The 23,277-nt window shown below is 41.8% G+C and overlaps 4 protein-coding genes and 1 long non-coding RNA gene across 5 annotated transcripts; 3 read left to right on the top strand and 2 right to left on the bottom strand.

Moving 5' to 3' along the window:
* Positions 1 to 370: 370 nt before the first annotated feature.
* Positions 371 to 3,991, bottom strand: zp3c (zona pellucida glycoprotein 3c). Its single transcript, XM_089006726.1, has 8 exons — positions 3,277 to 3,991; positions 3,073 to 3,179; positions 2,116 to 2,219; positions 1,275 to 1,452; positions 1,081 to 1,201; positions 904 to 992; positions 743 to 813; positions 371 to 638 (listed from the first exon to the last, which is right to left on the bottom strand). The coding sequence occupies exons 1-8, from the start codon at positions 3,793 to 3,795 to the stop codon at positions 481 to 483; spliced, it is 1,347 nt and encodes a 448-aa protein (XP_088862852.1). The 5' UTR covers positions 3,796 to 3,991; the 3' UTR covers positions 371 to 480.
* Positions 3,992 to 4,120: 129 nt separating this feature from the next.
* Positions 4,121 to 9,444, top strand: LOC148892610 (ras-related protein Rab-40C-like). Its single transcript, XM_089006725.1, has 6 exons — positions 4,121 to 4,736; positions 4,817 to 4,877; positions 4,978 to 5,038; positions 6,167 to 6,244; positions 6,476 to 6,698; positions 7,957 to 9,444. Exons 1-6 carry the CDS (start codon positions 4,583 to 4,585, stop codon positions 8,256 to 8,258), a joined length of 879 nt encoding a protein of 292 aa, XP_088862851.1. The 5' UTR covers positions 4,121 to 4,582; the 3' UTR covers positions 8,259 to 9,444.
* Positions 9,445 to 10,611: 1,167 nt separating this feature from the next.
* Positions 10,612 to 15,303, top strand: LOC148892609 (WAP, Kazal, immunoglobulin, Kunitz and NTR domain-containing protein-like). The gene is made up of 2 exons (XM_089006950.1): positions 10,612 to 11,025; positions 13,259 to 15,303. Exons 1-2 carry the CDS (start codon positions 10,759 to 10,761, stop codon positions 14,774 to 14,776), a joined length of 1,785 nt encoding a protein of 594 aa, XP_088863076.1. The 5' UTR covers positions 10,612 to 10,758; the 3' UTR covers positions 14,777 to 15,303.
* Positions 15,304 to 16,915: 1,612 nt separating this feature from the next.
* Positions 16,916 to 17,850, bottom strand: LOC148892608 (uncharacterized). The gene is made up of 2 exons (XR_016116308.1): positions 17,244 to 17,850; positions 16,916 to 17,174 (listed from the first exon to the last, which is right to left on the bottom strand). It is a non-coding gene; the product is annotated as an uncharacterized LOC148892608 (long non-coding RNA).
* Positions 17,851 to 17,881: 31 nt separating this feature from the next.
* LOC148892607 (WAP, Kazal, immunoglobulin, Kunitz and NTR domain-containing protein-like) lies at positions 17,882 to 22,426 on the top strand. Its single transcript, XM_089006952.1, has 2 exons — positions 17,882 to 18,148; positions 20,382 to 22,426. The coding sequence occupies exons 1-2, from the start codon at positions 17,882 to 17,884 to the stop codon at positions 21,897 to 21,899; spliced, it is 1,785 nt and encodes a 594-aa protein (XP_088863078.1). The 3' UTR covers positions 21,900 to 22,426.
* The last annotated feature ends 851 nt before the right edge of the window (positions 22,427 to 23,277 follow it).

The following is a 23,277-nucleotide window of genomic DNA, read 5'->3' as shown; positions in this document are numbered from 1 at the left end:
TCTACTTCAACTCATACAGGAATGTAAACAGCACCCTACCGCCATGCCACATTCAAACGTGAAATACTCAATCCCTATCTTTCTTCAGAGCAGACGGGGAATTTTGTCAAGACCAAGACCTAGCTTGCCACTGTAAAACCTTCACTGAAGCATTGCCTTTTGACAGCAAAGCCAACACACTGGGTGGAAGGATGCCAGAGTGAGTGGCCTTTTTGCCATGTTATTTGGTGACTGCCTCAGCTCCCAAAGTTGCAATTCTCCCTGCCTGGTTAGCTCTTGTCAAAACAGTGAATCTCTTCCATCCCCTTGTGGTGGCTGAGTGTAAAATATTTTTGCAGGCTGTGCTAACAAATGCAAACAACGCATATATGTAGGAAAGAGTACGTACTGTATTGTCAAAACAGTTAACATTTCCATGGGGATAGAAATGAATACGTTGCAACACAGATGAGGTGGAATAGTTTTATGTCTAAGACATAATTACTGCCAGTAGCTAAGGAAGTCACTATGGTCCTCCAAGTTGTCAACGGTGGACGTGCTCCAAACAGCAGATTTCGGCTTTAGCTCAAAGTCCGGGTTTCCATCCTTACTTCTGAAGCCAACCTTCCACGACGGGCTTGAGACCATTTTCCCAGAAGCTGTTGGAACGACCATTCAGTGATATGCTTATGTCTAGGGTTGTATTACATTAGAGTGAATAAAGATAACATGTTCACATTTAAAACATGTACACAAACGGCACCTTTTGAGAATGACAGGCAGGAAGATTCACAGCAGGCACACACACTGTCATTACCATGCAACTCTTTCCACCTGAAGCAAAGATATGACTATTTCTTGCAAACTGACAAAAAAGTGATGTCATCTCTGAAATGATCATTAAATTTAGCACAGTTGACTCACTTTTTGGTAGCTTGATCATAATTGCAAGCCTTTGAACTGGAGGATGGTGTTGGATCACCCATGGATAATTCACAGTGCAGATAAAGTTGCTGAAAATATAGATTTTTTTAAGTCAGTGCAAAAAAATGCTGTGTATATGACATTAAGTGTCGTGTGTGCGCAATACACTGAGCATACCGATGATGAAGAAGAAGCAGCCGTGTCTTTGAAAATGAAGGCACTCACTGAGAATTTCTGGATGTTAAAGGGGCCCTTGAGAAAGCCAGACTGCCTTGACACCTTGCTGTCAATCATACAACTGCAAAAATGAAAAACTCCTGTTAAGATTGAATTTTGACATTGTTATTTACGACATGAGCTGAACTGGTTACCCTTGGTTGTCAATAACTGTGTATTTAGGTTCAGAGTTAGGATCCTGGAGAGCTGTCATGAAACACTTGTTGATGTAAAGCCTCTGGGCCGTTGAAATGTTGTGTGCCTGTTTCACCTCAAAGTACATCGGCTGTCCCAGGATAAACGTTTTATCTCCGGAAATTTCATTCCCTGATGCTAAAAGCACAAGAAAGGGGAATTTACTAAGAATTGTGCAAATTGAAAATGCTACTTATTTGTCAAAGTCAAGTCAAAGTCAGATTTATTGTCAAATATTCTGATATGCATGACACAGCACAGATGAAATTACTGTCCTCTCGGACCCAGCGTGTAAGGCACTTATAATGACTCTGACAAACATAATAAACACGAAAACGCCAATTTGCCGGGAGAGAGGAGCCGCTGAGTGTTCACACGCCGCCATCTTGGGTAAAAAAACAAAAATTAATATTACAACACAAAGACAGAGAGTCATTTTCTGTGTAGCTCTCTCTTGTTTCTAGTTATAATTGAATTTTATTTATTATTATATCTATGCTTGTCTGTGACTGCAAAGTGTCCTTGAGAGCTTTGAAAGGCGCTTGAAATAAAATTTATTTTTATTATTCATTTGATTGATTTTGTGGAAGGAATTTCAAATTGTTTTTGTTCGTCATACTATTGACAGTTACACAATGTAAAGGGACAAAAAATAGTGGTTGCCCACATCCTCTGCCCCATGCTTCCTGATGGTGTGTATAAAATGTTGTCATCTTAAAGCAATTTAGTCATTTGCCACCCAAGATAATGTCGTGAGTGGAATTGCGACATACCAAACTTTAAAAAAAAAAAAAATCATACCATCTTGAGGAGTGATTATGTAAGCAGGTTGTGATTGGAGGGGTTTGTAAACTGTGCCCCTTCTCAATTCGATAGAGATGCCTGGATGGAAGGAGTGAAAATGCCTGCAATCAAACAAAAAAATTGTAGGTTCATGAAAACTCAATAAAAGTAGTAGATAATAATCTCATAATGGGTAGGGGTGTCAAACTCATTTAAAGTTGTAGTTCGGGCTTCCCTCAGAGGGCCGTTATGACAATGAGGCCAATCGTTTAATCATCTCATATTATATTTTACACAAGAAATTGAGAGGTGACTAGTTTTGAAATCAGAAGTCGGGGAGGATAGTTTTTCTAATTGTTGTTAAAGTTAGTGTTTGAAGGGTAAATAGAAACACTCAACATTTTGTGACAATTTAAAAATTGGGGCGATTTCAACAAAGATCATGAAAGTTGAGACGTTTGACTTTGCGGGCCATGAAAAATTATGCAGCAGGCTGGATCTGGCCCTCAGGCCTTCATTTTGAAACCTGTGGGGAAAAAAGTTAACAGAAAATGAATGGGTATCAAAATGGCAGGTAATCAATCAAGTGGATTGATTTAAAGCATATTTTCATTTTGAATACTTTGTTTTTCTTCTTTATTTGGGTAATATTTATTCACAGCTAGGATTGCTAAAAAAAAACTCTTTTCCATTCGCCTTTCCCCTCTAGGGGTCGCCCCCGGGAAATCAGTGTCCTCCATCTTCAAATGTTTGATTCGCATGTTTGTTTTGGCCAAGCTTGTACGTCGAATGCCCTTCTTGACACAACCCTCTGTATTTATCCAGGCTTGGGACCGACACAATAAGACACTGGCTTGTGTCTCGTTGTGTCTACAGTACAAGCAACTCCACGAACTTAATAACGAAGAAGATATTGCTAAAAAACAATGTTCAATATTCATTATGTAGTATAAAAAAATGATAAAGCATTTTTACCTTGGGTATTTACACTGCAACACAACATCAAATGGCATCTCTCGTACAACTGGAGTGGTTGGCTTGTAGTGGAGCACAATACTGATGAACAAATTGTCTTCAGTACTCTAGGACACATCCATTTTTACAGGTTGAAGCTTGCGAACAGCCAAACCATGTTCAAGTATAATTTGAAGAAAAAAATGGATTTGACATTTAACCCACCTCTCTCTTGAATCCACAGTCATTTTTCAAAAGATACAAAAGGAAATAATGTTCAGAAGTGCCTTCGTTCACAGGACACTTGCCAAGTTTCAAGTCTGTGTATGCGTCTCTTGTTGAGAAAAGCTCCTTGCTTACTTTTACATACATGCGATCAATGTGGCAAAAGACCTCAATTTGCTTCGATTTGACTGCTTCTCCCGGTGAGGCAACAGTGGGAGGTGGTGCAAGCAACATTTCCTTGACTGAGGCGGGGATAGCTCGAACACCCTTTTCTGGCATGAGTAACTCTTTTGGATCTTGTGAGAAAGGGACAATTCGATACCAAGGAGCCTTATGTGGTGCTGATCTGCTGGGTGCAAGGCGTGGAGGCACCCAATCCATCTCGTTCTCCACCTCTGTCTGCAAATTTTCCCATTCTAAATCTGCATCTTCATATTCATATTCGGGCAAACTTGCCAGAGGATTAGAATAGACACAGTAAAAATGAGCTAGGAAAATGCTCATCCACATCAACCCCATTTTCTGAGCACCTTACTTCCTCTGCAGCTCACCTCTCCTGATCAATTTGCAGTACGTGTCACCTGAAGTCAATAAGCAAATAACGCAACCAATGAGAGTCTTGCTATTTTTAAGGTCATATGCAGGGTCAAGCAAATGTAAAAATGATTATGATGAGTAATATGGAACCTGTTTTGTCCAATTTAAACACTTATTTTTCATCTGATTTGGATTTCATGTTTGTTTGAAGCGCAGCGGGTGAAGTACATGTATTATTGAATTGAGGAAATTGCGTTCAATTACGTCATACCCGGAAGTTCCTACACTGTCTTTACGGAAGCCGTGCTCGTGAGCCTGAATGGTTCTCATGCTACCGAAACAGACTGAAAAACAAAACCTTGCAATCTCTTAAATGTATTGTTTTTTGCAGGACTTAATTTAAGCCATTTAGACTTTCTATGTTCTGAGTCTGGTAAACTTTGTGGCGGACGTCTTTATCATTTTGCTATTTGCGAACAAGGCCGCTAACGTGACTTAGGCTAATGTTGTTTTTGTTTCTGTAAACATTGACGTTACTTCGATGGCGCGTGGGTAGGCCCTTTTCATTTTGCTTTGAAATTTGTCGAATCGTAGGATATTTGCAGGGTCCATCACCCCAGTGTATTCTCTTAGCCACTATATTACGAAAAAGCAGTCGGATGGTATTTATTTACTAGTTGGTTATTATTGGGGCCGCATTGCTTGTCCCTTGCCACGACCATTAAAAGCGTGGCGAGCTTCAACAGCTCCCAGAGAACCGCCGGTTTCAATGCGTGGGATGATGGGCAGCCAGAGTAGTCCTGTCAAGAGTTACGACTATCTCCTTAAATTCCTTTTGGTGGGAGACAGTGACGTTGGGAAGGGAGAAATCCTCGAAAGTTTAGAGGACGGCTCGGTAGAGTCTCCCTATGCTTACACTAGCGGTGAGTTGCTTTTGGGGGTTTTTATTTTACCATGCGTAAAACATCAACAATACAAAGATTGAAATTATTTGGCTTTTTAGGAATAGATTTCAAGACAACAACAATACTACTGGATGGAAGAAGAGTAAAATTAGAGTTATGGTAAGTACGATTTGTGGTAGGATGACTACAGAATACTCAACCGTGTATTTGTGTGGGGGGTGACGGGGTAATCCTATGCTAATGTGTGGTCCGCTTTCAGGGATACGTCTGGTCAGGGCAGATTCTGCACCATCTTTCGGTCATACTCAAGAGGGGCACAGGTGAGGACTGCTAATCATGTGTTGTGAGTCACATTCAAATATTAGACACAAAAAAAACAAATTGTTGGTAACCTGTAAAAGCATTATAATGATCAGATGCTCTTTATTTCCAGCAACTAGGCTTAAGTGTTCTTATGAACAAAACACATGATTATTCAAAGGAGTCCCAATTTAAATATTTTTGGATTTGTGAGAGAAATTGCACCACACTGTCTGGAGAAGAGCATCCTTCACACCTGGGAAGGTTGGGGCACTCCACTAATAAATGGCCTAATATGTCTTTTAGAGTTACTATTTTCCAAATGTCCTGCAATAAAATAAGCTCAGTTCAAGGTGCTGTTAATTTACCACACAACACATCCTGATTTACCTAGCGCTTTTACAACAGCTGAAGCTGTAACAAAGCATTAAAAAAACACTTAACATAAAGTACAAAAACAAAACAGTTAACATAAAGTGAAATCATCAACACATAACATAAAACATGGACAGCCATGCAATGCAAACCACTTTCCCCTCAGACGCTTTGTTGATGAAAGCAGTTTGAGATGAAAGAGAGAATCAAAGTATTCTTTCACTCATGCGAGCTGCTGGAAGTTTCATTTTAGTGACCCTGGTGGCTTTTTTTCTAAACAGGGGATTCACTTTTCATTAACTCATTCACTGCCAAACATGTGTAATATGTTTCCTGGGTTTTTTTCATTCAAACTCCAGGAGCCACGGAATATTGAGTTTTTGGGACTACCTAAACATTTAATACGGCGTTAGAAATCTTACTCTTTTCTTTTATCACAAAAAAAGAAAGCAGACATTTAAACAGCTTCTTCCCCCAAGCCATTAACTCTTTGAACTCTTTGAACTCTTTCAACAGTAGCCAAAATGGAACTGTATAGTGCCACTTAGCAGTTTTTTTGACGACGATACTAGTGCAGCGTGTTCTACCGGAAACAAATTCCTTGTGTGTTCTACATACTTGACAAGAAAAAAAACAACCCGAACAAATTCGGGAATGGCGCTCCACGTCATATTTTCAATTCCCGAATAAATTTGGGAGTTGCAATGGATGAGTGAATAGAGTATGAGTTTTGACCATGTGTACCTGTGCTCATGAAGATTTTCATCCCGCAGGGCATCCTCCTCGTTTATGACATCACCAATGGCTGGTCGTTTGATGGCATTGACCGCTGGATCCGAGAAATTGATGAGGTTAATATTTCATTAAATTAAATTACCAAATGCTGATCAAAAGATCCTCTATGAGGTTCCCGATAAAGTACGGTTTAATATTTGGACTTTAAATTCCTTCCCCAACATTCCGCTTTCGAGTGGATTTTTGGTTAATTAATCTTAAAATTTCACCTGAAGGCCGAATATCCCCAGTTTTAGTGAAAGTAATGTTTGGTTAAGAAAAAGAAATAAACTTTTTTTCTATTTCAGCATGCCCCAGGTGTGCCGAGGATCTTAGTTGGTAACCGACTTCACTTAGCTTTCAAGCGGCAGGTTCCAACGGAGCAAGCAAGGGCTTATGCTGAGAAAAACAGCATGACCTTCTTTGAGGTCAGCCCTTTGTGCAACTTCAATGTCATCGAGTCTTTCACAGAACTCTCACGCATCGTGCTTATGAGGCATGGGATGGAGAAGTTCTGGAGGCCCAACAGAGGTGAGCATATTGCTTCTGCTGGTCGTTTATGGGAGTTGTAAGCTTTGGTGGCTCGATTCGAGGTTTTCCACAAGATTCAATCCCAGCCTTTTCCTGATTTTATTAATCATCTCAATTGGCATATTGTAGTTTCATATGATATTAAGATTGACGTTAACTTGAAAGACAACCAACAGCATTTTTTCGTTTCCTAACTGACATCAGAAAAACATTTTATAGCATCTAAAATACCCAAAACACGCAGGCTGATATTTTTAGTCAAATGAAAAACACCAATTAAAAATGACTTAGTGTCCCAAAACTACTTCAAATTGACCTCCAAAGTTTCAGTTCCAGAAGGTCCCGCCCCCTTGTTCGTGACGTCACGCCAATACGTCTTGCCTTACTCGAGAATCAAAACCATGGCTTCAGATTCGGAGAATATGCTTTCTTGTTACACCTCCAGTTATGAATATGATTCAAATAGTTCTGAAGAGGAAAGCATACATGTTTGTAATCGATCAAAGAATTTATTCCATGCCATTTTGAGGCAACATTGGGGAGAAACGATCACCAGAAAAGAGGCACAAAATGGCGACCTCCTGTGGCCACCTCCGTTTCCACAGGCTGATAAATTCCTTATATGGAGCTTGGACACCCTCTTCTGGCGGCTTTTGGGTGCAACACAAGGTTTTCAGACCAAACAATACAGCAAAATACATTGACGTGATGGAAGGACTGCTACAATGTGTCTTTTTTTCGGTCAGGGGGCGTTCCTTTAGTGATGTCACGTACGGACTCGTCACCAACTCAAAAACAAGACTTCCTGAATATTCAGCGCAAGTCTTAAAACGTAAAATATAGCTATATGCAGTGGAATCTTTTTAAAATACGCTCTGTAGAAGTCATTTGAAGCCATTTTACAAATTATGGACACAACTTGTCCGGAGACGTCGGTTGTCCTTTAAAGTTGCCCAAAACTGCCACTGGTGTTCTCCAACCTGGAGAGATCCACGAGTCCTGCCGCCATGTTCGTGACGTCACATTGGGAACCTTCTGGACGAATACGGCAATCCTGTCCCACATACTTTGTGCCTTGCCTTGCTCTAGAATCAAAACAATGGCTTCAGAGAGTTCAGATTTGGAGAGGATGCTTTCTTGTTACTCATCCAGTTATGAATATGATTCAAATTTCTGGTTACAAAATTTGGCAGGTATGGATTCGACCTGAAATATCCTGTACACTTGTATCATCAAAATTCCCCTTGCTCGATTGCAGTTTTCAGCCTCCAAGATTTGTGCTGCCGTTCCATCGTCTCTTGCACGCCCGTGCACCTCATTGACAAGCTGCCTCTCCCCGTGGCCATCAAATCACATCTCAAGTCATTCTCCATGGCCAATGGCATGAATGCGGTCATGATGCACGGCCGCTCTTACTCTGTAGCCAACAGTGCCTCATTTGGTGTCACGAGGTGTGGAAGCAAGGCCAACAGTATCAAACGCTCCAAGTCCTTTCGGCCCCCACAGAGTCCACCAAAAACCCCTTCCTCCTCATCCAAGGGGAACTGTAAAATATCATAATGAAAGTGTGCCTCAAAAGGCCACAGGAGGCGCAAACAACCTACCGACACGTAAACCTTATCAGAATTTCGCACAACGTTGAACATGCTTCGATCTGTTCTGATGCTTTTTTTTAAACTGTACTTAGTGCCGTCTTTGGAGGTTGTTTTGTCCGCACTTTGGCAAAAAAAGCTTAGTTGAGTTAAACAAGACAATAGACCAACAAATGAGTTGAGGGTCATCACCCCACCCACATCCAACTCTACAAAAAGCAAGTCATTTGTCAATCAAGTTTATTTGTCTATAATATTTGAAGTTGGGTGTGAACTTTTATATTTTGTGTCAGCTCCATGTACTTGTTGCTTCTTGACATCTGTGGGACATTCGTCAAATTTACAGTGTCTTGTACAATCACCGATGGTTCGCTTTCTTTGAAATCGGAGATTGTTTGTTGCATTTTAAATATGTCTTATTTAACTTTTATAACCGGGAAAAGAAGGGGTCAATAAACTATTTGCACAGAGTTCAGCAAAGCTGCCATCTAAAAAGATCACTGCTCTGTTTCACTATTTTTTACATTTTTGTCCTAAACTGCTGCTTGTGTTTCATCCACAAAGGGGTATTTTGACCTATGTGGTGAAATTATATTTTACATTAAATACATGGGAAATGACTTGGTGCTGATGTACAGGTTTCTACCATGATAATTTTGCTATCTCAGTTCGTATCCTAAATTTGTAAAATGTGTTTGTATTTTGAATAATTGTAACAGTATGTCATGTAATTATGAATGTAAACATTTGAGTCATCTGTGACCTTGCTGTAGGCACAGATGTCACTGTCGACTTTGCACAAACTTCACCTCGTAACCAAACAAAATTGACAAAAATGTGGATGACAGGTTTACAGAAAAACTTCAATAAGAGCACAAAGTATAGGGTTGGAATCATCTGGATAAATATTGATGTACCGTTTGAATTCAGTCATAATGTTACTTGCCCAATACAACAAAATTATTTCGGGATATTATAGGAATTGAATAATGGTGCATGTTTTCCACTGCTGCTTATCTTTCTGAGCTCAACTGAGGGGTACATGGGATTTAAACAATTGACGCACAATCTGTTAATCTCAATATCGTTGCGCTGTAAAGATTTGGATGTGAAACTGTTTTCCTGTTATGAAAACAAATAAAGGGGAAAAAGCAAACTCCGTTTGCACTTGTGTTATTTGTCATGTTTTTTTGTACCGCTTTTCTTCTCAACATTCATCAAGGTCGTTGTGCGAATGTTTGGCTCTCTTTGTGTGTTGTGGGGCCAGCGGTGCTTCAAACCAGGGGCCGGGGGGGTTTGTGGTGCTGAATTGATTATCGTTGCGGTGGCCATTTTTGGATAGCTAGTAGATGAATGCAGCGGTCAAAAGTCACCAAAAGGTTACGGGGGTCACTGCCAGTGAAAAGAATTGGGGGGTAACTTCTCAGCGTTTCGCAACCGCATTTGGGACAAAGCAAATGTGTTGCTTTGCAGCTCACCATTGTTAGGCTGCATCTCTATATTCAATATGAATAAGGCAATGTGTGAAATAGACAAGGTTAAAAAAAACATTTGTTTCAAGTTACCAAACGAGCGTTACCCAGTTTTTGTCATATACTGATTAAAATGAAGGGTTTCCTTGGGCACGTTAGAAAATCATTTTTTATTTTTTAAAGAAATTACCATACTGTATATTTCATTCAACTGAAATTTCAACAATAACCATCTGTAATGTGATTTCTAACATGCGTGAAAGATGGTGTATGGATTTTGCAAGATTGAGGCCAACTCGATGCCATCATTGATGTGCAACAGTGACGTCATTTGCCAGTCCTCTATGTCTTTATGTACAATTGGTAGACTCCAAACTATCGTTGTATATTTTCCAGGAAAATGTCTCATACACTCAAACGCATATAAAAAGTGAATTGAGCGTTTCCAGACGACAACGCAATAAATGTTGTCTGGACGCTTTTAACGTTCGAGTTCTCACGGAGATGTTTATGTCCGCGTGCACAGGGTTGTTGGCACAGCTTGTTACTGCGTGTTTTCTTTGATGATTTTACAATGTTTGTGCAGTTGCTGAACGCATGGCGCTGCTTCGTCAACGTTGGAGACGCTGGACTATCAAGGGGGCTACGGAGGAGGCTGTCCTCGACCCGCCCTATTCAATCTCTGATAAACTGATGTTGTGTCTTTCTTTCTGGTTGTGCACTTGAGTTCGCTTCATTTCGCAGGTGTGTGAACTTTTGTTGACTGACACAGAATATATATTTTGACGGAGCATAGTTCTGGTGTTGGTTTGTGCAGTTTTTAGTACTTTTGTGATGCATGGAACTTGGTTGGACAATAGCCTACGATTTTACGCATCGCAAAACGACTAACTTGTAAATTTTTTGCGCAGTAATTAGACGTCGTCTGTACTTCCTTATCTTGATCTAAATGAGGTATGGAATTAATCGAAGGGCGACAATTACAAAAACGCCACAATGTATAAAACCAATCGACCACTCTTGGATGATAGATGTCCCAAGAAGGATACAATTTGGCGTGATCTCAACCCCAGTAGACAAGATCTCGGATGGAATTGCTTTTATATACGAACACTCTTGCTTTGGCAATTACTTGGACTTTCTCTAGGTGCAAGCGTGTCTGCGCCCAAAGTGGAACACGAGGGGCTTTGTCCCAACAAACTCAACACAAATCTCTGGGTTGACGCGCAAAGCACCTGCGAGAGAGAATGCAACGTCGATGAGGTGAGCTCACTAATACTTCTTATCCACTGTTGCTTATTTCAAAAGATAGTTTAAAAATACACGTGCTGATCTTATTAAACTATTGTCAAAGCGCAGTACTTCCAAGTATCTAAAATTTAGTGTATTATTGTTCTTGTTACTTTTTGTTTTTATTCCATCCATCAAATCCTTGTATTTTAGAGAAATACATTAATTACTTTTTACAAATTGGCTCAGACATTTTTAAAAGTTAATCAACAACGGCAAAAAGAGACAGACACAGGAAAGGTAGAGTTGTAGTTGATCTATTTATAGCAGTCTTGTTGACCTGTAAAACGGAATGTGAACCAATTTGCAAAAATTCCTCAACAGAATATCCACTATCCGTGACCTGATTTAAGAGACTTGTTTAGTATTGTTGAGAAAAGTCCAAACAGGTACTCCAGTGGTGGACCGTCAGGGCCTGAAAGGTCTTCTCTGCTGACCTAAAAATATCTGAATCACAGACTCATGTTAATTATATTTTGTTCATGAAATCATATTAAATAAGTCTGAATTGTCTTTCAGCTTATTTTCATTACTTTTCCTCTTTTGCGCTGTTTCCAGATGTGTGTTATCGTATCTAAGCATTTAGCCAGTCATATTTCCGCCATCGTTAGCAGGGTCAGAAATCTACCTGGACGCCTTCACAATCAGTTCTGTGGGCCCTGGAGCACCAAATAAGTGTCGCTAAAAGTCAGTGTCGGGCCGTGGATTACATCGCTAGGCCTTCAGTAGTGCTACGTCTGAATCAATCCAGACTGAAAAAAGTGCGGTGTGATTTACTCGAAGTCTACTAGAGGGTACCATTAGCCAGGAAATCACTGACCGAGCATTCTTAATGATGTCAGTTATTCTTGAAAAGTCCGTCTTGACAATGACTTTAACAGTTAACTCTCCAAACAAAGCAATTTCTTCTCCTCCTTCAGCCATTGTGGGTTGACTAAACTGCGATGAAATCAAAACAATATATTTGCTTGTGCAGTTCGCTACCGATACAGTGTGCTAGCTCTGGCCAGTATGCTCTTGTCACTAGCAGCTCGTGATCAGAGCAGTTTTCGCAAACTATGATTGGCTAGTGACTAGCCAATATATATAGTTTGCGAAAACTGACGTTGACCAGCGCCTTCAAGAAGGCGTTGGTACCCCTTTTGGGTTGCCAACTGGAAGTCTGATTGGTTTGTGCAACACTTTGATCAACACATTTGATGCGACAGGGCCTGCAGAACTGATTGTGAAGGCGTCCAGGTAGATTTCTGACCCTGGTCACAAATGATGGCTGAAATGTGATTGGTAAAATGCTTAAATACGAAAACACACATCTGGAAGCAACACAACAAGGGAAAAGTAATGAAAAGAAGCTGAAAGACAATTTGGAACGATTACCTTCATGAAATATAATTAACATCAGTCCATGATTCATATATTTTTAGGCTAGCAGTGAAGGCTTTGCAGGCCTTGATGGTCCGCCACTGATAAAACTTGCTTTTTGCTTTTTTTTTTTTTTTTTTGCGCGGAAAATCCTACTGGACCCTCCGCACCCTGCCCACCACCTTTTCCAGCTACTCCCCTCAGGCAGGCGCTACCGATCCATGCGCACCAAATCCAGCAGACATTTAAACAGCTTCTTCCCCCAAGCCATTAACTCTTTGAACTCTTTCAACAGTAGCCAAAATGGAACTGTATAGTGCCACTTAGCAGTTTTTTTGACAACGATACTAGTGCAGCGTGTTCTACCGGAAACAAATTCCTTGTGTGTTCTACATACTTGGCAATAAAGATGATTCTGATTCTGATTCTGATTTAACCAATTTCGAGTTGGCGACATCAAGGCCTTCTCCCGGCACTAATTTCCTGGCTAACGTTACTCTCTAGAGGACTTATAGTGAATCACACCACACTTTTTAGATGAGTCGCAGTCGCAGCTGTCGCTGCAGTAAAGGTTGTATATTCATAAAATAGTTATTAAGGGTTGGATTGATTCTGACATAGCACTACTGAAGTCCTATGTGTGGAATGCACGGCTCACCATTGAGGTACTTATCGTAAGAATGTGCATCATAGTTTTATTGATGTACTTAAATGCATTTTAGTGTGTTTTCCTTATACATTGAAAAGAACTAGTTCGACGTTTCATCAAAAGTACTTTTGTAAGTAGAGTGAGTACTTTTACCACTTCTCAGTTCCTTTTATGTGTGTTGTGTGATGTGAGCAGGACTGTGCTGACTTTGAGAAATGCTGCACCAACGTATGCGGCCTCAACAGTTGCGTCGCCGCCCGATTCTCTGATGGCACCACCGCTCAGCCCGACAACCTTGGAAGAGGGGAAGGGGCCGCAGCTCCGGGCTCCACTGCAACCTGCGATGAATTTATCTGCAGTCAACAGGGGGCCACCTGCGACATCTGGGACGGCCAGCCCATCTGCAAATGTCAGGACCGCTGTGAGAAAGAGCCAAACTTTACCTGCGCGTCGGACGGCCTGACGTATTTCAACCGCTGCTACATGGATGCAGAGGCCTGCATCCGCGGGGTAACCCTGGCTGTGGTCGCCTGCCGATTCTACCTGGCGGGGCCCCACACGAGTCCGCTGCCGCAGGACACGACTGCTTATCCCACCCCGACGTCCTCTCAGGAGGACCCCATACCCCCCACGCTGTACTCCAACCCTCACCACCAGTCCATCTATGTCGGAGGCACGGTCAGCTTCCACTGTGACGTCATAGGCATCCCCAGACCGGATGTAACCTGGGAAAAACAAAGCGAGCGGCGTGAGAAGCTCGTCATGAGGCCGGATCAAATGTACGGCAATGTGGTGATCACCAACATTGGACAGCTTGTCATCTACAATGCTCAGGTGTGGGATACGGGCATCTACACTTGCATTGCACGCAATTCCGCTGGAGTTCTCCGTGCAGACTATCCTCTCTCAGTCATACGTCGGGCCAATGACGACTTCTCGGAGGATCCAGAGATGCCCATGGGAAGGCCCTTCTCCCCAGCCGACTGCCTGGCTCAAGTGGACACGAGAGTGTGCAGCGGTGATCGCCACGTCGATTGGTACTATGACAGCAAGCTGGCATCGTGCACGGCCTTCAGCAATGGCGGCTGCGAGGATAGCCGCAACCGATTTGAGACCTATGAGGAATGTAAGGCCTCCTGTCAAAGAGAGGGGGTCGGGATCTGCTCCCTGCCTTTGGTCCAGGGCCCCTGCAAAGATTGGGAAGTGCGTTGGGCTTGGAATTCTCTCATGAAACGGTGTCAGGCGTTCGCCTACGGGGGTTGCCACGGGAACGCAAACAGCTTTGGCACGCTGAAGGAGTGCGAAGCAAACTGCCCAACACCGAAAAAGAAGCCTTGCAAGACATGTCGGGTGAAGGGGAAAATGGTACCCAGTTTATGTCGCAGCGACTTTGCCATTGTGGGCCGGCTGACAGAGCTCGTCGAGGATCTGGACTCGGGATTGGCCCGCTTTAGCTTGGAGGAGGTTCTTCGAGATGAAAAAATGGGATTGACTTTCTTCAACACCAAACACCTTGAGGTGACCATTGACAAGATCGACTGGAGTTGTCCCTGCCCAAACATCACTGTGGAGGAAAACCCTCTGCTGGTGATGGGGGTGGTGCAGGACGGCGTGGCCATTATCCAGTCAGACAGTTACGTCAGAGCAATAACCGATCGCAGACTTAAGAAGCTCCGTGAGGTTCTGCTTAAAAAGACCTGCCAGACATTGTAAAACTCCCGAGACTTGCCATTGCGCAGATGGTTGAAGGAACAAATGGCACTGTGAAACATTTAGCACCAAAGTGGAAATGAGACCAACAAAAATGAAACCAATTTCACAGGAGCACTTCTGGCGTCTTGCGCTACTGAAACAAAATGCTTATTCCAGGTGTGTTTTTGTGATGTTATTCTGGTGTTTTTTTCTCCCCCCCCATTCTTTATGTTTTAATAATTGAGGTCAATTATTCTTGACCTTCACATGCGGGTTGTACGATAGCACTCAAAATGATTATTTCTTTTATAGCTGTCAGAAGTTTCATTATAATAATGAACTTGTATTGCTTAGCATAATGTCACTTAAATTATGTTTTTTTTAAAGATGCTATTTTTACTATACTTACATATTTTCTCTGTGTGTATGTATGTTTGTCTAATATGCACATTATCACCTATATACTTTACTACATGATATTTTTGGCATTTCTGCTTAGTTACCAATGTGTGTGGGGTAAAAACCTGGCCTATAGTCAGTGTGAGAAACTCATGATAAAAAAATTAGCTGACACCAGGGCAGACTACTCTGAGAAGTTGCCTGCCCCATTTTTCACAACTTGAAACACAATAAGACGACTAATCGCAAAAAAAATATTGTTGCAAAGTATTAAGGATTGATAATCAGAATATATAACAACAACACTTTAAAATTAATTAATTGATGTACCACCAACAAATGCTCCCTTGCTTAATTTATCATAAATATCCATTGCTGATGATTTTGCTGCTGTTGTCGTTTGTCCTGACACTGTTCGGCATGTTGCACAATGCAATGTTTGCGTTGCGTCGTCTGCGACAAGCCACATGAACTCCTCTTTCCACCATGCTTTTAATCTACGTTTAGGTTTTGTAGCGTCAGAAATTTTGTTAGCTTCTTTTGAATCTTTCTTCTGGGGCTGAGGTTTTGACTTGTGTTCCCTGTGCGTCTACTTTGGAAAATGATATGCAAATGCACCCGGAAGCACAAAGTTATTAGATTCAGGCTTCTGATTGGCTGCCGAGTAATATGCAAATTGCCAAACAAACCGAAATTTCCAAACCGAACGAAGATTTCGAAGTCGGAATAGAGCAAATGTTTGATTTGAGAAAAAATAAATCTTTTTTTTTTCTTGAAAAAGTTGTCGGCCACCCGGGCGGAGACGTTCTGTAAAATATACGCCAACGTAAAAGTTGCACGCCCTGGGCGTCCGGGCAGACGTTATTTCAGACACTGCTATAGTACATGTCAAGGGCTCAGCAACCCGAAATGGTGAAAGAGCCATCTGAAGAAATAAGTATCACAAAGGAAATGCATACCCTTTACTGCATGCGCTTACTAACGCCCTCGGTGAAAATGCCCTCGGTGAATCATACATGAAATGGTGTTTATTTCATTTTTGCACCAGGCACGTGCCCAACATCTCACTCTGCTAATAGAAACATGTTGCAGGCAATTACACTAATCTTAGTTGACAGAAATGTCGACATTTAATATTTATTCTCCTCATTTTTACAGCATTGGAAAACGTTGTTTGTGTCATGTTTTTCCTCCGACAGAAACCATATTAAAACAAAACAGTATATCCCCCAGCCCCCATCTTTTTCTATTTCCGAATATATTTGAAAAAGCTCTAGTGAGCCACTATATATATACATATATACAAACAATATATATACTCCGTATATATACATATACACAGTATAAATACATAAACAGAAAAACTTATCCTGTGACTGTGAAGCGACCTTGAGAGTTTTGAAAGGCGCTTAGAAATGAAATGTATTATATGTATATATATACATTATATATACGTACATCATTTCTAATATATATATATATATATATATATACAGTAAAGTCTCGTTATATCGATATTCAAGGGAGTCCGAAAAAATATCGATATAACCGGGACTATCGCTATATCCGACCCTGTTTGCATGTAATTTTCTCCGTGCGTGCATAGAAATAGTATCGATATAACCGGGACTATCGATATATCCGATATCGATATAACGAGACTTTACTGTATTTCTAATATAGATAGATATAGATGTGTGTGTGTATTTACACACACACATCTACACACATATACATATAATACATATACAATGTACTAAATAAAGATAAGCAATGAGTTACTTTTATTCATGAGTGCAAACAGGAATACAGCGGCCTACTGCTATATGATACAATCATTCTGGCTGTTCATTTATTGTAATGTCTAAATTATTGGAGTATTTTGGCAACGTGTCTGAGCTAATTGAAGGCGCTTTTTCTTCTTCCTGCTGTGATTCTCTCAGAAAAGGGAGGACAAGACACTTCACACCAAACTCTCCTTCCTGAACAGAAGACACTTGTTGTTGGCTGGCATGTCCACCTAACACAGAAAACATTCACATTAACACCACACAGAAAAAAACAGAACCACTTGAAAATGCGAACTTACAATTTTTTCCAGGAACAAGCCATGTATTTCTGCGAGTGATTTAAGGAGGGAGATATCCCTGAGGCCCCACTCTGGATTTCTGTATATTAAAATATTTCATTGTTGAACATGCTCATTTAACATGTACTTGGACCTCTCAGTGCCATAATTCCACCAAACAATGCACATGAAGATGAAAGGCCGGCCACCTTACCTCTGTCTTAAGCTTATGTCAAAATCAACATTGCTTTGTGGTGTGATGCCACCGTTCACTGCATAGGGCTGGAGAGTGTGGTAGAAATGGTTTCACATATCAAGATTGATTTTTTTTGGGGGGATGGGCGGCTGCCACCATAATTTTATGCAATGCACATGTATGAGATGTTCAAGTCTTTTTAAACTCACCCCATAAGTCAACAGTAGACCTTGTGGCTTCAACACCACACCAGCCCCTTTAAATAAACCCTAAAATGAAAAAAAGCATGTCTTATATCATGAGAGAACAAGAGAAAATTAAAAACACAAGATTTGCTTGGAAAATGCAAAAAATAAGATGAAGTATTACTGATTACCTGTTGCCAAAATAGGCCAAAGGTCACTCTTATATAGACGTTTTAAACATGATTTGTCTTGCTGAATAAAGCCACAAAAACGCCACAATGTATAAAACCAATCGACCACTCTTGGATGATAGATGTCCCAAGAAGGATACAATTTGGCGTGATCTCAACCCCAGTAGACAAGATCTCGGATGGAATTGCTTTTATATACGAACACTCTTGCTTTGGCAATTACTTGGACTTTCTCTAGGTGCAAGCGTGTCTGCGCCCAAAGTGGAACACGAGGGGCTTTGTCCCAACAAACTCAACACAAATCTCTGGGTTGACGCGCAAAGCACCTGCGAGAGAGAATGCAACGTCGATGAGGTGAGCTCACTAATACTTCTTATCCACTGTTGCTTATTTCAAAAGATAGTTTAAAAATACACGTGCTGATCTTATTAAACTATTGTCAAAGCGCAGTACTTCCAAGTATCTAAAATTTAGTGTATTATTGTTCTTGTTACTTTTTGTTTTTATTCCATCCATCAAATCCTTGTATTTTAGAGAAATACATTAATTACTTTTTACAAATTGGCTCAGACATTTTTAAAAGTTAATCAACAACGGCAAAAAGAGACAGACACAGGAAAGGTAGAGTTGTAGTTGATCTATTTATAGCAGTCTTGTTGACCTGTAAAACGGAATGTGAACCAATTTGCAAAAATTCCTCAACAGAATATCCACTATCCGTGACCTGATTTAAGAGACTTGTTTAGTATTGTTGAGAAAAGTCCAAACAGGTACTCCAGTGGTGGACCGTCAGGGCCTGAAAGGTCTTCTCTGCTGACCTAAAAATATCTGAATCACAGACTCATGTTAATTATATTTTGTTCATGAAATCATATTAAATAAGTCTGAATTGTCTTTCAGCTTATTTTCATTACTTTTCCTCTTTTGCGCTGTTTCCAGATGTGTGTTATCGTATCTAAGCATTTAGCCAGTCATATTTCCGCCATCGTTAGCAGGGTCAGAAATCTACCTGGACGCCTTCACAATCAGTTCTGTGGGCCCTGGAGCACCAAATAAGTGTCGCTAAAAGTCAGTGTCGGGCCGTGGATTACATCGCTAGGCCTTCAGTAGTGCTACGTCTGAATCAATCCAGACTGAAAAAAGTGCGGTGTGATTTACTCGAAGTCTACTAGAGGGTACCATTAGCCAGGAAATCACTGACCGAGCATTCTTAATGATGTCAGTTATTCTTGAAAAGTCCGTCTTGACAATGACTTTAACAGTTAACTCTCCAAACAAAGCAATTTCTTCTCCTCCTTCAGCCATTGTGGGTTGACTAAACTGCGATGAAATCAAAACAATATATTTGCTTGTGCAGTTCGCTACCGATACAGTGTGCTAGCTCTGGCCAGTATGCTCTTGTCACTAGCAGCTCGTGATCAGAGCAGTTTTCGCAAACTATGATTGGCTAGTGACTAGCCAATATATATAGTTTGCGAAAACTGACGTTGACCAGCGCCTTCAAGAAGGCGTTGGTACCCCTTTTGGGTTGCCAACTGGAAGTCTGATTGGTTTGTGCAACACTTTGATCAACACATTTGATGCGACAGGGCCTGCAGAACTGATTGTGAAGGCGTCCAGGTAGATTTCTGACCCTGGTCACAAATGATGGCTGAAATGTGATTGGTAAAATGCTTAAATACGAAAACACACATCTGGAAGCAACACAACAAGGGAAAAGTAATGAAAAGAAGCTGAAAGACAATTTGGAACGATTACCTTCATGAAATATAATTAACATCAGTCCATGATTCATATATTTTTAGGCTAGCAGTGAAGGCTTTGCAGGCCTTGATGGTCCGCCACTGATAAAACTTGCTTTTTGCTTTTTTTTTTTTTTTTTTGCGCGGAAAATCCTACTGGACCCTCCGCACCCTGCCCACCACCTTTTCCAGCTACTCCCCTCAGGCAGGCGCTACCGATCCATGCGCACCAAATCCAGCAGACATTTAAACAGCTTCTTCCCCCAAGCCATTAACTCTTTGAACTCTTTCAACAGTAGCCAAAATGGAACTGTATAGTGCCACTTAGCAGTTTTTTTGACAACGATACTAGTGCAGCGTGTTCTACCGGAAACAAATTCCTTGTGTGTTCTACATACTTGGCAATAAAGATGATTCTGATTCTGATTCTGATTTAACCAATTTCGAGTTGGCGACATCAAGGCCTTCTCCCGGCACTAATTTCCTGGCTAACGTTACTCTCTAGAGGACTTATAGTGAATCACACCACACTTTTTAGATGAGTCGCAGTCGCAGCTGTCGCTGCAGTAAAGGTTGTATATTCATAAAATAGTTATTAAGGGTTGGATTGATTCTGACATAGCACTACTGAAGTCCTATGTGTGGAATGCACGGCTCACCATTGAGGTACTTATCGTAAGAATGTGCATCATAGTTTTATTGATGTACTTAAATGCATTTTAGTGTGTTTTCCTTATACATTGAAAAGAACTAGTTCGACGTTTCATCAAAAGTACTTTTGTAAGTAGAGTGAGTACTTTTACCACTTCTCAGTTCCTTTTATGTGTGTTGTGTGATGTGAGCAGGACTGTGCTGACTTTGAGAAATGCTGCACCAACGTATGCGGCCTCAACAGTTGCGTCGCCGCCCGATTCTCTGATGGCACCACCGCTCAGCCCGACAACCTTGGAAGAGGGGAAGGGGCCGCAGCTCCGGGCTCCACTGCAACCTGCGATGAATTTATCTGCAGTCAACAGGGGGCCACCTGCGACATCTGGGACGGCCAGCCCATCTGCAAATGTCAGGACCGCTGTGAGAAAGAGCCAAACTTTACCTGCGCGTCGGACGGCCTGACGTATTTCAACCGCTGCTACATGGATGCAGAGGCCTGCATCCGCGGGGTAACCCTGGCTGTGGTCGCCTGCCGATTCTACCTGGCGGGGCCCCACACGAGTCCGCTGCCGCAGGACACGACTGCTTATCCCACCCCGACGTCCTCTCAGGAGGACCCCATACCCCCCACGCTGTACTCCAACCCTCACCACCAGTCCATCTATGTCGGAGGCACGGTCAGCTTCCACTGTGACGTCATAGGCATCCCCAGACCGGATGTAACCTGGGAAAAACAAAGCGAGCGGCGTGAGAAGCTCGTCATGAGGCCGGATCAAATGTACGGCAATGTGGTGATCACCAACATTGGACAGCTTGTCATCTACAATGCTCAGGTGTGGGATACGGGCATCTACACTTGCATTGCACGCAATTCCGCTGGAGTTCTCCGTGCAGACTATCCTCTCTCAGTCATACGTCGGGCCAATGACGACTTCTCGGAGGATCCAGAGATGCCCATGGGAAGGCCCTTCTCCCCAGCCGACTGCCTGGCTCAAGTGGACACGAGAGTGTGCAGCGGTGATCGCCACGTCGATTGGTACTATGACAGCAAGCTGGCATCGTGCACGGCCTTCAGCAATGGCGGCTGCGAGGATAGCCGCAACCGATTTGAGACCTATGAGGAATGTAAGGCCTCCTGTCAAAGAGAGGGGGTCGGGATCTGCTCCCTGCCTTTGGTCCAGGGCCCCTGCAAAGATTGGGAAGTGCGTTGGGCTTGGAATTCTCTCATGAAACGGTGTCAGGCGTTCGCCTACGGGGGTTGCCACGGGAACGCAAACAGCTTTGGCACGCTGAAGGAGTGCGAAGCAAACTGCCCAACACCGAAAAAGAAGCCTTGCAAGACATGTCGGGTGAAGGGGAAAATGGTACCCAGTTTATGTCGCAGCGACTTTGCCATTGTGGGCCGGCTGACAGAGCTCGTCGAGGATCTGGACTCGGGATTGGCCCGCTTTAGCTTGGAGGAGGTTCTTCGAGATGAAAAAATGGGATTGACTTTCTTCAACACCAAACACCTTGAGGTGACCATTGACAAGATCGACTGGAGTTGTCCCTGCCCAAACATCACTGTGGAGGAAAACCCTCTGCTGGTGATGGGGGTGGTGCAGGACGGCGTGGCCATTATCCAGTCAGACAGTTACGTCAGAGCAATAACCGATCGCAGACTTAAGAAGCTCCGTGAGGTTCTGCTTAAAAAGACCTGCCAGACATTGTAAAACTCCCGAGACTTGCCATTGCGCAGATGGTTGAAGGAACAAATGGCACTGTGAAACATTTAGCACCAAAGTGGAAATGAGACCAACAAAAATGAAACCAATTTCACAGGAGCACTTCTGGCGTCTTGCGCTACTGAAACAAAATGCTTATTCCAGGTGTGTTTTTGTGATGTTATTCTGGTGTTTTTTTCTCCCCCCCCATTCTTTATGTTTTAATAATTGAGGTCAATTATTCTTGACCTTCACATGCGGGTTGTACGATAGCACTCAAAATGATTATTTCTTTTATAGCTGTCAGAAGTTTCATTATAATAATGAACTTGTATTGCTTAGCATAATGTCACTTAAATTATGTTTTTTTTAAAGATGCTATTTTTACTATACTTACATATTTTCTCTGTGTGTATGTATGTTTGTCTAATATGCACATTATCACCTATATACTTTACTACATGATATTTTTGGCATTTCTGCTTAGTTACCAATGTGTGTGGGGTAAAAACCTGGCCTATAGTCAGTGTGAGAAACTCATGATAAAAAAATTAGCTGACACCAGGGCAGACTACTCTGAGAAGTTGCCTGCCCCATTTTTCACAACTTGAAACACAATAAGACGACTAATCGCAAAAAAAATATTGTTGCAAAGTATTAAGGATTGATAATCAGAATATATAACAACAACACTTTAAAATTAATTAATTGATGTACCACCAACAAATGCTCCCTTGCTTAATTTATCATAAATATCCATTGCTGATGATTTTGCTGCTGTTGTCGTTTGTCCTGACACTGTTCGGCATGTTGCACAATGCAATGTTTGCGTTGCGTCGTCTGCGACAAGCCACATGAACTCCTCTTTCCACCATGCTTTTAATCTACGTTTAGGTTTTGTAGCGTCAGAAATTTTGTTAGCTTCTTTTGAATCTTTCTTCTGGGGCTGAGGTTTTGACTTGTGTTCCCTGTGCGTCTACTTTGGAAAATGATATGCAAATGCACCCGGAAGCACAAAGTTATTAGATTCAGGCTTCTGATTGGCTGCCGAGTAATATGCAAATTGCCAAACAAACCGAAATTTCCAAACCGAACGAAGATTTCGAAGTCGGAATAGAGCAAATGTTTGATTTGAGAAAAAATAAATCTTTTTTTTTTCTTGAAAAAGTTGTCGGCCACCCGGGCGGAGACGTTCTGTAAAATATACGCCAACGTAAAAGTTGCACGCCCTGGGCGTCCGGGCAGACGTTATTTCAGACACTGCTATAGTACATGTCAAGGGCTCAGCAACCCGAAATGGTGAAAGAGCCATCTGAAGAAATAAGTATCACAAAGGAAATGCATACCCTTTACTGCATGCGCTTACTAACGCCCTCGGTGAAAATGC

Source organism: Hippocampus bargibanti, linkage group LG10 (genome assembly GCF_051943395.1).
Source record: "Hippocampus bargibanti isolate YZ-2025 linkage group LG10, ASM5194339v1, whole genome shotgun sequence".
Lineage (NCBI taxonomy): Eukaryota > Metazoa > Chordata > Actinopteri > Syngnathiformes > Syngnathidae > Hippocampus > Hippocampus bargibanti.
Note: the sequence above shows the minus strand (reverse complement) of the source record. Positions and strands in the feature narration are given on the sequence as shown.

What these genes read in the sequence shown, in the direction of transcription:
- zp3c (XM_089006726.1), bottom strand. Translation starts at nt 3,795, where the DNA reads ATGGGGTTGATGTGGATGAGCATTTTCCTAGCTCATTTTTACTGTGTC. An exon ending in TTGCAGTGTAAATACCCAAG is followed by an intron (nt 2,220 to 3,072) that starts GTAAAAATGCTT and finishes GTTTGATTGCAG; the next exon opens with GCATTTTCACTCCTTCCATC. An exon ending in TATGATCAAGCTACCAAAAA is followed by an intron (nt 814 to 903) that starts GTGAGTCAACTG and finishes TCTTTGCTTCAG; the next exon opens with GTGGAAAGAGTTGCATGGTA.
- LOC148892610 (XM_089006725.1), top strand. Translation starts at nt 4,583, where the DNA reads ATGCGTGGGATGATGGGCAGCCAGAGTAGTCCTGTCAAGAGTTACGAC. An exon ending in AGAGTAAAATTAGAGTTATG is followed by an intron (nt 4,878 to 4,977) that starts GTAAGTACGATT and finishes GTCCGCTTTCAG; the next exon opens with GGATACGTCTGGTCAGGGCA. An exon ending in GTTCTGGAGGCCCAACAGAG is followed by an intron (nt 6,699 to 7,956) that starts GTGAGCATATTG and finishes GCTCGATTGCAG; the next exon opens with TTTTCAGCCTCCAAGATTTG.
- LOC148892609 (XM_089006950.1), top strand. Translation starts at nt 10,759, where the DNA reads ATGTATAAAACCAATCGACCACTCTTGGATGATAGATGTCCCAAGAAG. An exon ending in GAGAATGCAACGTCGATGAG is followed by an intron (nt 11,026 to 13,258) that starts GTGAGCTCACTA and finishes TGATGTGAGCAG; the next exon opens with GACTGTGCTGACTTTGAGAA.
- LOC148892607 (XM_089006952.1), top strand. Translation starts at nt 17,882, where the DNA reads ATGTATAAAACCAATCGACCACTCTTGGATGATAGATGTCCCAAGAAG. An exon ending in GAGAATGCAACGTCGATGAG is followed by an intron (nt 18,149 to 20,381) that starts GTGAGCTCACTA and finishes TGATGTGAGCAG; the next exon opens with GACTGTGCTGACTTTGAGAA.